Here is a 13,603-nt window from a genome sequence, read left to right on the forward strand (position 1 = left end):
AATAATATGATCCAAGATACTATTAAACAGTTATAAGGTAAAATAGAGATACCAAAATCCATAAACTACCAGTGCAAAAAAAAACCATAATAGCACTCAGAAGTATACAGAATAGTATGAATCATCTAAGCATTGATGAAATTCATTACAGAACAGTTGTCTATTAATTTAGAGTAAATAAAAGTTGACAGGTGGCTGCTAGCTACAACTGAGACAAGCTACAAGCATCAGAATACCCGTGGAAAAAAAAAAGTTGTACTCTACATTCAACACGCACATTTCTATTTCATTAAACCATGAAAGATTCACCTAGGGACCAATATAAATGTCATTTGCCCTGTTTGGTAATTTGAAGGTGATCTTAGTTTAAAAGGCAAGACATGAAAGCATTGCATCTTCAATGATTCTATATACAAAAGAAAAGAATTTTGATAATATCATGACTCAATGATGCTGATCCTTTTAGAATTGTCAACACTGTCATACTCATTACTACAGCAGCAAGTATCTTACTAAATATATGCTGTCATGTGATCTAATTCAAGCTAATTCACCAACATACATTAAGGAGAGGGTTAATTGCGGATAGACCCCCACACTAAATTGCGAATAAACCACCCGTACTTCACTGGTTTACTCGCTATAAACTTGCATAATGATCATTATGTATAACTAATTGAAATATAAAAAACTAACGGAGTTGAGAACCCTGAGGGTCTATCTGCGACAATCGAAGTACATGAGCTATACTTTGGTGATAGTACATGGGGGTCTATCCGCAATTAACCCTTATGAAGAGTATGACAACTTAAACCCACTCAGCTTTGCTCTTCTCAATGTTACAACAAAAGTGCCCCATAAGTTTGAGTCACATCCTCCAACCATAAAGGAGAAGATAAATCTATAATCATCTATTAACAGCTGAAGTGGGGCCTTTGCCACCTCCAACAAATCATGAAGCCTTCACCCCCAGCTTTTTCTGCAGGCCTCTTTGCTGGTTGTCCTCCATTTTTTTATTCCCTTTGTCACACCAAACCCTAGGTGTACACTGAAGGGGGATTTTCTTTTAGGCCTCTCTCCCTTCATTTTTACCTTCATCATCTTCTTTGGATCATTTTGAGATCAAAATCGAAGTCCTAATTGCGAACGCATGTCAAATGATATCTGTGTTTCAGTGCTTTATGTGTTAATGTGTATTTGAATGTTAGGTTTAAGTTGACAGAGATATTCTTGCATTACATCCAAAAAAAAAAGAAGAAGAAGAAGAACATGTTGTATGCATAGAACTATTCATGATGGATGGATTTACACTTTATACATAGTTAAATTGTACATGGTTCAAAATGAAGTGAGTTAACAACTAGCTCAACATAAGCAACTCCGGGCAAGTTCATTGATGTAATGAAAGTGAACCATGGTGAAAAATTAATCAACACTTCCATCTTCAGACAAGTTTATTTTAGACTTAGAAGTTGCACCTTATTTTCAGTTCTATGTTGATACAACAAAAGCTGAGTTAACAAATTATTTACATAACATATACATATATCCTGAGGCAAGTTTAGCTTAGACTTCATAAGCTCTCAAAATGGGGAATTTATGTAATTAACCTTTAATTCTATGATATACAACGAGTCATGGGTACTAAACTCACCACCAAAAGACCTAGTTTGTAGTTTTGAGCATAAGAAAAATAAGTGAGATCAAAACAGAGAGCTAGACAGGCGATCTTCATCATGAAAGTGCAAAAAATAGGAAGCGTTAATTCAATTACTTTTAAGTTCGCATCTAAATATAAGTCATCCAACTTGAAGGTTTATGTAATCATTCCATATACAGTCAACCAGTTGAACATTTTATAACCTAACATCAAGTTGACAGGTGGACAGACTACGTATATACTTTAACTGAATTATCAAACATAAATAGTGTAGTTTTGATCCATGTGAAACCCATATTCGTTATGTCTTCATACTCCATCACTTCCATCATTACCAAATCTAATTAAATGACTCCCATTTGTGAAGTCTTATAGTACTTAAGATTCATGAACATGGTGAAAACTGTAAAGCTGACACAGCAATCATAAACCTAGATGAACTCTCATCAATTCCCTATATTGCCTAACTGAAGAATAATGGAGATAGCTGGCCCTTGATTCTTGAGAGCTAAACCCCAAAGTTATCTTAAGTGGGGTTGTCCTCCTTAAGGAAGCACATGCTGCTACTCATAAAGTAAAAATAATAAGCCTTTATTCCTCCTTTTAGCCCAAACCCCCCACATTCCAATCCCGATGAACGCGTTAAGAAGCTAATGAAGATATGTCATCATCATCATCAAGTTCATGCTTGTGGAGTTGGACTACTCACCAATAAGCTGCTGATTGGCAAGAAAAAGATGGGCGCTTTAGAATATACATCTTCTTCATTTTAGTTGGCAACACCATACAGAGGTTAGGCCATCCACATGTCTCCATCTGTCCCTGCAAGAAGAACAATATGCAGGATTATCATTTAGAATGAAACTAGCGACCAAGATCTCAAAAGAAAAACTCATTGACAATGAAGCTCTCTCAAAATAAAAATTAGAAAAAAAAAATCTACGCATAGGCGTGTGGAAGTTCAATCAGTACGCCATTCCAGTATATATTCGAGGTTAAGTTACCTTGGCCATCCAATTCACTTGGTGATGTTAAGAACACATCCACTCCATTCCTCAAGCTCAGGTAGGATAATAAATCATTTGCAGCATGGGAACTTGGTAGCAAACATTTTATGTCGTACATTACGAACAAGCATAAAGGAGGAAATGAGTTAAATATCAAATAGAAAAAAAGGAAATGATTAGGGACATGAAGAGTTTCACATTTCAATTAACCTGGTTGTTAACCTGATTGTCCAATACAAAAGATCCTCATAACTGTTGCAGATATAGTTGAGTAATTGAAAAGGCCAGTTAAGTAAACTTTTGGTCTTTCTCAAGCTTTTACCATGGAGGTCTGAAATAGGTAGTGCTTCATGACGAAGAAAGTTAATATAGAGATCTATAGAGATCTGAAAACGATATCATATATTATATTAATCTTTGTATGAGAAAGTAAACATGAACGTGATAACACATATAATGGGACAAAAGGCTAAAAGAACGAAATGAAATCTAGTAAGAACTTAAGACCGAAATTTACTTCTACACAGTATGCACATCAACTATTGGAGAATAGTAATCACAACACTGCTCATTTCAAATATAATTTCTTGTTTGTCAGCATCTAAAGTTGTACTGCTTCAAGTGACAAGAAAAGAACAAATTGAATGTGGGCTACTTGAAATCAACACGAATATCAGGAGGGGGAAAAAATTACAGCGCAATCAAATAAGATGGCAGGAGCTCCAGCAGCGATTTTTTTTTTACGAAAGTGTAGCTGCATTGTGATGAAAATATGTAGTGAAAGTTAACAGCTTTCTTCAGCTGTGAGAGCAAGCTTCCAACATCAGCACTTGATTATGTGTCAACGGTATATTATCTTAGTAAAAAAATGTTATCACCTCACAAGAATTTCTTAGTATTTCCCCTTTAGGTCGCGTCCACCACTAGCACACTTTGACTCCATCTACCTCCTCCTCTCTCTACATACCCACCTCTATGGCCCGTAACTTGACTCTGATCGCTAGATTGATGGTTATCAGGAGGAACACCATCTACAATCCTGAAAATCTCTTGGATAGGATTTTGAAAATGGGAATCTTTCTTTGAAACTGAGCTTTCATCATCAAGACCCAAAGTGTGCATTTTCTCACATTTTAAAGCGCATTCATTGACAGGAGAAATATCAGGATTAATATCCCATTTTCTATGTGGGCCTTGCTCATATTCGGGCCTAGACCTGAAACTTGACAAGTTGATGTTAAGAAACTCCTTGAGAAAAGGCGCACTTTAGCAAAGTTATACTGTAAGTAGCACACAAGTAAATTAGTAACCACACCTGGAGAGTAATCGCAAATTTGAATGGATGTATAATAGATCATCTGCATAATTTGCATTCAATATATTTTGTTTTGCAGTACGGATAAAACTATAAGTACTCCATGGCCTCTCAACAGAGGAGGTGCTAATTGATTGTGCAAGTACTCTAAACGCCATGTTTCTCAGTTCTTTTGTATCCCCTCCATGAAACTTCCACCACTGTTGAGCATTTATTTTTGGATTTCTGGCATCTCTTTTGGCTGTTGGAGAGGAAAACTTTCCCTTCTTCTCTATAAAAGACATGAACTGCACACGAACAGTATCTGCTTGTTCATCATTCTGATGCAGTTTACATATTGCAGCCATGGCACCCTCAAAAATATCATCATCCTGGTCTGTTGATTAAGTTAGAAAAATCAAGCCTAGGAGCCTTGCACATATATACAGATAAAATGAAGGATATGAAATTAGAAATTGATTTAAATGCAACCATAAATAAGACAGACACACACAGACACACACTGACACACACACGCACACACACCCATCCACCCACCCATACAGCCACCCACCCACCCACGCATACACGAATGACACACATACATACAGACATACATACCTGGCGGGCATCGTTTTTTGCCACATGGATCTGGAATTTGAAGGTACTCTTCATCATAATACTTTGGAGTGAGGGAATAAGCTAAACATTGCAGCGGAAAAGTTGTATTGTTCCACCAATTAAAGACCTTTTCTTTAACAACCGTAAAGATATCCTCTCGTTCTTTCAAGTTGTCTTCAATTTCTCCTAACATATTATCCATCTTCTCACATACTTCTCCAATGATGGGGCCATCTTGATTGCTAAATCTCATCATTTTATACACTGGTTTGATAATCGATAAAGCCAATTGTACTGTTTCCCAGAAGTTCTCTGACATAACCGCTGCTTTAACGTCTGCTCCTGTGAGCCTTACTTTATCATCTACATTGGGTAAAGTAGCCCACTGTTCTCATTGATCAGATAAGACAGCGGATATCAGAGATTCTTTTACCTCAAGAAGAAGATGAAGAATAATACAGTGTGAGGCTGAGACTTCATTAGCAACTGTTATTACTGCCAGATGAGAATAGGCTTTTAAAATTTCTACTGCATGGGAATGACATATGATATAATTCCCTATACCTTTGGCTATTGTATATGTCTTTTCAAGCCAAGGAAGAGAATTTATAGTATCCTTTAGTATTGACTTCGATGTGTAGACCATGCATGGAGTCCAAAATATATAGGGATACGCTTTGCCCAAGTCTTCACCTAGAGAATTACAGAGCTGCGTTGTCTATTATAAATTGAATAACAATATTTGGCCCCATATTTTCAATTGCTTCTAAGATGTAATGTGAGACGCTTTTCTGTGCCTTCTCAACAACTAAAAAGTTAAGAGCACGTAAAAACATAGACCCGAAATGGTTCGAAGCAAAGAAGTTTATTAGGGTTTGTTTCTTGGCTTTTCTCCAACCGTTTGAGTCAATAGAAATGCCATATTGAGTCCACTTCTTCTTGAATTCATCAAATTCCCTTTCGATTGTGTTCCTTTCATTCTTCAATATAGTATGCGCTCTGTCACATGATGGGCTCTTGTAGTATGGTTCTTTACTGATTGCTGACACCATTTCTTCCCAATATGGTGATCTTAAAACAGTGAAAGGGATTCCATTAGCACAAAAACAGCGTACGACTTTTGAATCAACATCATTCCTATCTTGCATTGGTGGGACTTTATCAAAAGAACCTGTATACGATAAAGATAAAGAAGGTTCATGTGATGCCATAACAGAGCAAGAACTTGTCTTTGACTTCTTCAACGGAAAAACGTTTGGTGAGCTCTCAACTTGCTCGACCTCTCTCTTTATCTGCTGCTGGAGATTTTTGTCAGCCTTCACAACAGAACAGTAACCAATTCCTTTACTTTCGCCTTTCTTGTGCCCCATTAGATGTGCATAAACTCGTGTATAAGTCCCACGATATATCTTCTGGCAATGTTTGCACTTAAAAACGTGAGAACCCCCGTGAGCATTTCCACATTTTCTTCCCTTTACGACATGTTTCCATAAAATAGTTGCACTGGTGTCAGTTTGACTCTCTTTTTCTAGTTGCGACCTGAGCTCATTTTGCATTTGATATTCTTCAGTGTAGATTAAATTCTTATTTTCAAAAACAAAGTTTGCCTCTCCAACACCTGGAAATTCCATGGTCCCAACATCAGTCCCAGAAGGTTCTCCATCAAAAGAAGAGCTTTGAGACATCTGTTAATATAACAGGATCAAGCTGCTAGAATGAAGAAAATAATAAGTAAATGTTGCAACTCTATAAAATGAAGAAAAATAGATCAAAATTTTGATTTTGCAAATATGTATGCCACTTTGCAGCTAATAAACTCATAGAGTAAAGTTTTTGTATTCATAAGGGTTAAGCATTCTTCAGCGGCATTGATTGGTTACGTTGTATACTTGCTAGGATAAGGCAGCAATAAGACTATTTATCCCTAGCCTCATATTGCAGAATCTACATGCTCGTGGACCGATTCAATCACAAATTATCAATTACTATCGCCCAATAGGATCACCTTGAAGACAACAGAATTACAATATAGCTAATAGCAAGAGTACAAACAGTGTGTCAGCTGACCCTCCATGTACTCTTTGCGTGCACATAACATCCAACAAGCACACTTGTGCGTCAATTCTCGCTAGCAGCTACATAACAATATGCGAATGCGCATTACCAACACTACAAAATATGTGAATACGCATTACCAACACTACAAAATTGCCATTTCGGGAGATCAAGGAGTTGTTTGGTTCGCCGCAACTGGAGGGTTTGCTACTGCCATTGTATGCAGCTATAATGTTTCGAGCTAATTACAGATAAAATGAAAGATAAGGATTTCCCCGATATTTTTCAGACACCCTAGCGTTTCACTGTCATTTCCACCACCTGCTTACATCGGATTTTAGAGCACAATATCAATTGATTTGATAAAGCCCCCCACGTTTCCCAATCGTTTCCCAGTAATGGGAATAAAAAATTGGGCTCATCCCCCCTCAAATTCCTAAACAACATCAATTAATTTCAAATAGTTTTAAGAAAAAATAAGTAATTTCTCTACAAACCATTCAACGAGAAGCAAGTTACAGACCCAAATCCACGAAATCTTAGCAAATTGATCCAATAAATGGGGGAAAAAATCGCACCTTTTTAACACTCCTGCAATCGAATCAAAATTAGGGTTCCGACGAGAGGGGAAAAGGCGCGTAATGCCATTTTAATGGTGGGCAAAAGCTTAGTGGATTGCGGGTAGGGGAGGGAAAGTAACGGGAATGTACCCACTAACGCCTCGTTTGGTACGCGGGAATGAGGAGGAATGGAATGTAATTCCCACCTCTCGTTCCCTCATACCAAACACACCTATATTTTAGATGTTGGAATGACCATTCCCTAGGAATGATCATTCCCACATACCAAACACACCTATATTTTAGATGTTGGAATGACCATTCCCTAGGAATGATCATTCCCACTATTTGTGGGAATGAATGACCATTCCCTAGGAATGATCATTCCCACTATTTGTGGGAATGAGCATTCCAAGTGAGAAGATAAGAAATGGTCATTCCTATTCAAGTGAGAATCAAAAACTAGTTAGGTATTTTTCAATTATATCCATATTAATAATAAAGAATGTTTGGGTGAGGCGCTATGCAAGTGGGCAATTTTAGATTGACAATTTAGGCTAGTATATCATTTTGCTATTTCGAAACTTATTATTTTAGTTGTTATTGTTTTATGGATTTTTGCTATTATGAATTGAGTGATTTTGATACTTTATCAAATAAGTTAATTTATATATCTAGAACTGTGGAATGTGGATATCATTCTTTTTTTTTGGACCTATGAAAGATACGATAATCTTTTTTTTTCTTTAATTTTTAAGACTAAGAAATAGCGAGTATTGTTTAAAAAATATAAACGAAACATACACCTGATGGATAACACGAGCATTAGTATAACACATACCTAGATTAATATAACATATGCGTATATAAAATTATTTAGTTATTATCATTAATGTTTATTTTTTATCTTATTAAAAATCTATGTTATTGTAAGGGCATTATTAGAAAATGAGATTTCATTCTCACTTGTGTACTAATGATACCAAACATGTGAATGGTAATGAGATTTCCATTCTAGCTTCATTCTACGAACGCACCCAAACAAGAGAATGAGAATGATCATTCCATTCCCACATGCAATCCATTCCATTCCTTCTTCCATTCCATTCCCAAGTTTGTCCATTCCCGCGTACCAAACGAGGCGTAAGGGAATGAGGTTGATTTTTAAATTTTTGGCAACGACCCCTTACATATTTTATATTTTTGAATTGGCCCACTAAATCATTTAAATTGCTATTAAGTTCCTAAATTAACACAACCAAATTGATTTTTTTAACGGGGACCTTGGTTAGAGAACTCCTACACCCAAGATAAACCCAAATTCAAGTCTTCGAGCTACTAGGAACACTCGATACTTTTCATAAAGTCGCAAAAAATTGGGTCATGACGAAAACGCATCTCAATTTCAAGAAAGTCGACAGAGTATTTAAATCTGAGATCATTGAATAGGGAGTATACCCATCCGATCATCATGGTGGACCTCCTTGGGTAACTCCAATCTAATTTTAAAATCCAATGGCCATTGAAAACCCCAACCCAAACCCTCCCCTTCTCTTTTAGTATTTAGCTTCCTCATTCTAATTCATTTTTCATAAATTCGTCAAACACTAAGGGCTAAAAAGTTCTACATTTAGTTTTGAATATCAGGTGAAAAATTTGGAGCACAATTCTTACGGTTGCATAACATAAGATATTTTTAAGTGCAACTTTGCTAAACGTACTTCAGGATGTACAAGTGCCACTAAAAACGAGTGAGGGGTACTTTAGTGCAAGATTGAGGAAACTAAAAGGTATTAAATTGCTAAAAGCAGTAGTTGTAGTGCAAATTTTTATATTAAGTTGGGTAAGTACGCAAAAATAACCTCCCTAATATCACCATTAAAGTCCAAAATCAAAAATCAAAAGAAAACCCCATGGATTCCGTCGTCGAGGTCGCCGATGATCGCGCTCCGCTCCTAAGCTCAACCGACTCCAGCGAAGTAAAACGTTCGCCGTCCGATCAGAACGAACGGCTGATATCTCTCGACGTCTTCCGTGGTCTCACTGTAGCCGTAAGCTCTCTAACTTAAGGCAGAAGAAGTTTGCGGATTTTTTTTATTATTTGCGGTTTCGATCCTTTTTATTTTTTTGAATTTACAGCTGATGATTCTTGTGGATGATGCTGGTGGAAAATTCCCCTCGATCAATCACTCGCCTTGGTTTGGGGTGACGCTGGCGGATTTTGTGATGCCCTTTTTCTTGTTTGGAGTTGGCGTTTCAATTGCCCTAGTTTTCAAGGTCAGATTTTGGTCTAATGTTTCTTTGAAATGGTTAAAGATGGAAACTTTCTTGTAGTTTACTGTGTTCCAGGTGGTTAATTTCGCAGGGAAATTAGTTTAGTACTCATGTCACAGGAATAAGTTACTATATTGAGCTATGTAAATGAATGTGTTAGCTGTTTTTGCATCAGAAGTATAATATCTGGGGCAACCAGTAAGTATGTATTTTGGTCGATGAGGTAGCCAAGACGAGCTCCTTATGACGAGCCTGCATACTTAAAGAACCACGTCAGAGGAGGTTGGGATACTAGGCACAATAACGTTGAGTTAATGATGTGAGCAAACGGGAGAATGAACACAACTAAGTGCAGCTCTGCGACTCTTTGTGAGAGGAGAAAAAAAAATTGTCTCTTTTGATTAGTGGATTCCTCTTTCTTTGCCTGTGGTCATAAGTTCCTGAACCATGTTGTCCTTTGTTTGCCTTTATCTTTCACTTGCTAGCTATATTGTGTAGTTGTCCTATGCTACATTATATTGATATTTGTTGTGTTAAAAATCCTATTGTTGCAACATGCTTGATGACTAACAGCTTTTGCGGTAATTGCCAAGTTTGTATGTACTAAGCTTGTTTTGGAATCTCCTGCAGAAAGCTTCGAACAAACTTGCAGCTACAAAAAAAGTTATAGTGAGGACACTAAAGCTTTTTGTATTAGGTGTACTGCTCCAAGGTGAGTTAATTCTACATTCATCTTGATATCTTCTGAATTCGTTTAATTTGGTCTTACTGCAGTGTAACATGTTCGATCTTACAAATAAGAGACGCATATTTGGGTTTTGAATTATTTGACTGCAGCCTTATGTGTTACTTATAACTGAGAGATTGAGACTATTTTTTTTCTTTTTTCTTTTTTGGTAACTGAAACTTTTTCATTTACCAACTGTGAAGCTTATGTACAAACAACACCCGAACAACCTGGGTTCCAAAACAAAGCCTCACACAGTACAAAAAATACATCAATCCCTCACACACTTTCCACCCAATCTCTAATTTGACGAGACAAAACAGCATGTCACCCTCTACTTAGAACATCAATCTTAACCTGTTTGACTATGACATTAACACTTACTAAATTTTATTTCATGTGCTTTTCCTTTAGGTGGATACTTTCATGGTCGTAATGATTTGACTTATGGTGTTGACATAGATCAAATACGATGGCTAGGTGTGCTGCAGGTAATGTATATTATATTCAGTAGGCTTAACATAGCTATGCCCTCTGATAAGGTTTTCCATAATTTTCTGCATATATTTATTTGACGTTATACTTTTTGCTTAGCTCTGCTTTTCTAAAATAAAGTTTCTTCTGCCATTTTATCAGTGCTGGTGGTTTTAAGGTTAAACTTAATAACCATCTATATCTCTGTGGATGCAAAGCCCAGGAACAAAAGACTTATTAATGCAATGCTGGTAATTAAGGCTAAAATGATTAGGTTAATAGATCTGTGTCTCTCTCACTTGAATCTCTCTTACTTCTCAACATTGATAATGAGAATGCTTGTGTCCTATTTCTGTCTTATCTTATCTATTTGTAATGTGTCACTACGACAATGGTTGGTGCTTGCTAATCAGAAACCTCTTTCAATTGATGGCCGTATTTTGCATTATTTTTCTAGCAATGTTTAAAGAAATAGCAATGGGCCTACCAAGATATGGTTAATAAATTCATTGAACCAGATAAAGAACAACAAATAATTGTTTTGAGATCTTTTTTAGATGGAGATATTTGTCATGTATCTGGGAAAAGTAGGAATAAGATTTTGATGGCACATTAGATGGAGTTATTTGTTATATATCTGTTTGTTGAAGCTTTTGTAACTTATGATGATTTACCATTAGAGAGAAATTCGCCTTAACAAACCGATTACTTGGCGGCACTTTGGATACTATATAAAATTTGTAGGTAACATACTAATATATTCGATCGGATTTAACTCTGAAGTCCTGATGAAGAGAAAAGAAACACTAGAACATTTAATCATGTGTCAGTTTCACTATGTATCAGAAATCTGTAGCATTTTTAGGTTTATTTTCGTAATTCAATTTTCATGTTTATCTGATATGCTTTGCATATTTTAGAGGATAGCCATTGGATACTTTTTAGCTGCAATGTCAGAGATCTGGCTCATCAACAATATTTTGGTGGATTCTCCATTGTCATTCGTGAAGAAATACTACACCAAATGGTTAGTTATGTTAATCGATATTTGCTTAAAATGTGTCCATTTTTGTTATTCTACAGACAGTGAAGTAAAGAAGTGTTAGCACTTCCTCTTACAGTTATTTTATTTTTTATGATATTTTCTTTAATAATGCTGTATATGTTGATCTTTATGTATGCTTGTTATTCTTATAAGTATCATGATCTATCAAAAGTTTAATTTGATCTGAATGAAAATATCACACTTCTGTAGTCTACACTGTAATAGAACATTCAATATTCTGGTGGAAGGTGCAAAAACTGTGGTTCACAGACATGAATTGATGATAGCAGGAGTTAAAGTGGCTTGGGGAGTTGAAGCTGGATTGGAGGTTGTTCAATTCCACAATGTGACTCAACATTCAGGCTCCAGATGCGAATTAGATGTTAAATTCTGTCAATAGATATAAATTTAAAAACTCAATGAACTACAAGTTCTTTTTGGCATTTGTCAACTGATTTTATGGAAGTTCAAGCTAGAGTTCATTATAGATGAATGGTACAAGACACAGTCTGTAATTCATGTCCAATTACTGGTATCCTAGCTTGAATTCATTATATATGAATGACCAAAGACACATGCTGTTCATGTTCTCCTACTCGTATCCTGGCTGGAATTCATTACAGATGAATGACACAAACTACATGCTGTAATCATGTGCCAGTACTGGTTGATTGTGGCGATCCTGCTTTGCATGGAAAATATATTTATAAATAGATTATGGTATTATCTTTTCATAATAATGCTCTAATACCTGTTGTTTGTGAAGGATGATTGCCATCTTGCTTTCATCTGTATATATTGGCCTACTGTATGGTCTCTATGTGCCTGACTGGGTGTTCCAGTTCCCAAGCAATAATCCAACCTTATCCATTGCAAACTCCGGACTTGGTGAAGCTGTAAGTCATGCACTCAACTATCATTTTTCTTTTTGCTGACTGAGTATTGACCGCTCTTACCTGTGACTGCTTGAATTTCAAGTAAATAGTGTCAGGATGAAACTATGGTGCATATCAAGCCTAACTTAATTATGGCTTCCTTTCTTTAAAGGAGTTTCATATGATCTCTATCCATTTGCATACATTTCTCTAATTTATTGCAAGCTTCTCCGTGCATTCACATAACTATTTGGATTAGAATGTTGGGGAATTAAGAAACAACAAGTGCAACAGAAAGGAAAATGTTAACATATACGTTGGATGTACACTAGTAGATAAGGGTAAGAAATGAGTGCATTCATAGTATGTTAGTGGTATTGCTTCTATTGAAGATACAATTGAGAGAGAATCGTGGTTTTGTCATGTACAATGGAGGCCATTAAATGCACCAGCTAGGAGAAGAGATAAGATCACAGTTAATCTTGGTTAGAACCATCATCTAGGATCTAGGCTTTGCATTATAGCAAAAGATGTGTCTAAGCTCTAGTCTTTACATTATACATGTGTGCGCGCACGCACGCATGTTTATGCATGCATGCGTGCGTGGGGGTGTGCATGCGTGCGTGCGTGGGGGTGCGTGCGTGCGTGTGTCTGTATATATAGTGCACATATTTTGATGCCACTTGAGACGTATGCATTCTCTAGAGTTTCACTGTAATTATGTAACTTCCGAATCATATGAGATTATTTTCACTGCTGACCTTTTGCCATCAAGATTTTACATGTTGCTTCTTACTGCAGGTCCAGTGTGGAGTAAGTGGTAGCCTCGAGCCTGCTTGCAATGCTGTTGGTTTTGTAGATCGACTCCTCCTTGGTGAAAAACACCTCTATAAAAATCCAGTTTACAAAAGAACCAAGGTAATTTAATACTGTTCTTTAATCATGGAAATGTTTTTTGGTCTTGATGGCAGTGCGTTTAAACCATTAGCATAAAATTTTCTATCATTTTGT

The 13,603-nt window shown here is 36.4% G+C and overlaps 1 protein-coding gene and 1 pseudogene across 2 annotated transcripts; one reads left to right on the forward strand and one right to left on the reverse strand.

Moving 5' to 3' along the window:
• On the reverse strand, nt 1,225-7,348 carry LOC109831862. 2 transcript variants are annotated; one of them, XR_002244569.1, is made up of 5 exons: nt 7,216-7,348; nt 4,583-6,289; nt 3,983-4,358; nt 3,362-3,883; nt 1,225-2,482 (listed from the first exon to the last, which is right to left on the reverse strand). XR_002244569.1 is itself a non-coding variant. In XM_020399328.1 (4 exons), exons 2-4 carry the CDS (start codon nt 4,899-4,901, stop codon nt 3,574-3,576), a joined length of 1,005 nt encoding a protein of 334 aa, XP_020254917.1. In that variant the 5' UTR covers nt 4,902-6,289; nt 7,216-7,348; the 3' UTR covers nt 3,158-3,573. The 2 variants fall into 2 exon arrangements, 1 of the variants encoding a protein (XP_020254917.1); XM_020399328.1 differs by lacking the exon at nt 1,225-2,482 and having other exon boundaries at nt 3,158-3,883.
• The window catches only part of LOC109831863, a 10,041-nt pseudogene continuing 5,518 nt past the window's right edge, over nt 9,081-13,603 (forward strand).

This window comes from Asparagus officinalis, chromosome 2 (assembly GCF_001876935.1).
Source record: "Asparagus officinalis chromosome 2, Aspof.V1, whole genome shotgun sequence".
NCBI lineage: Eukaryota > Viridiplantae > Streptophyta > Magnoliopsida > Asparagales > Asparagaceae > Asparagus > Asparagus officinalis.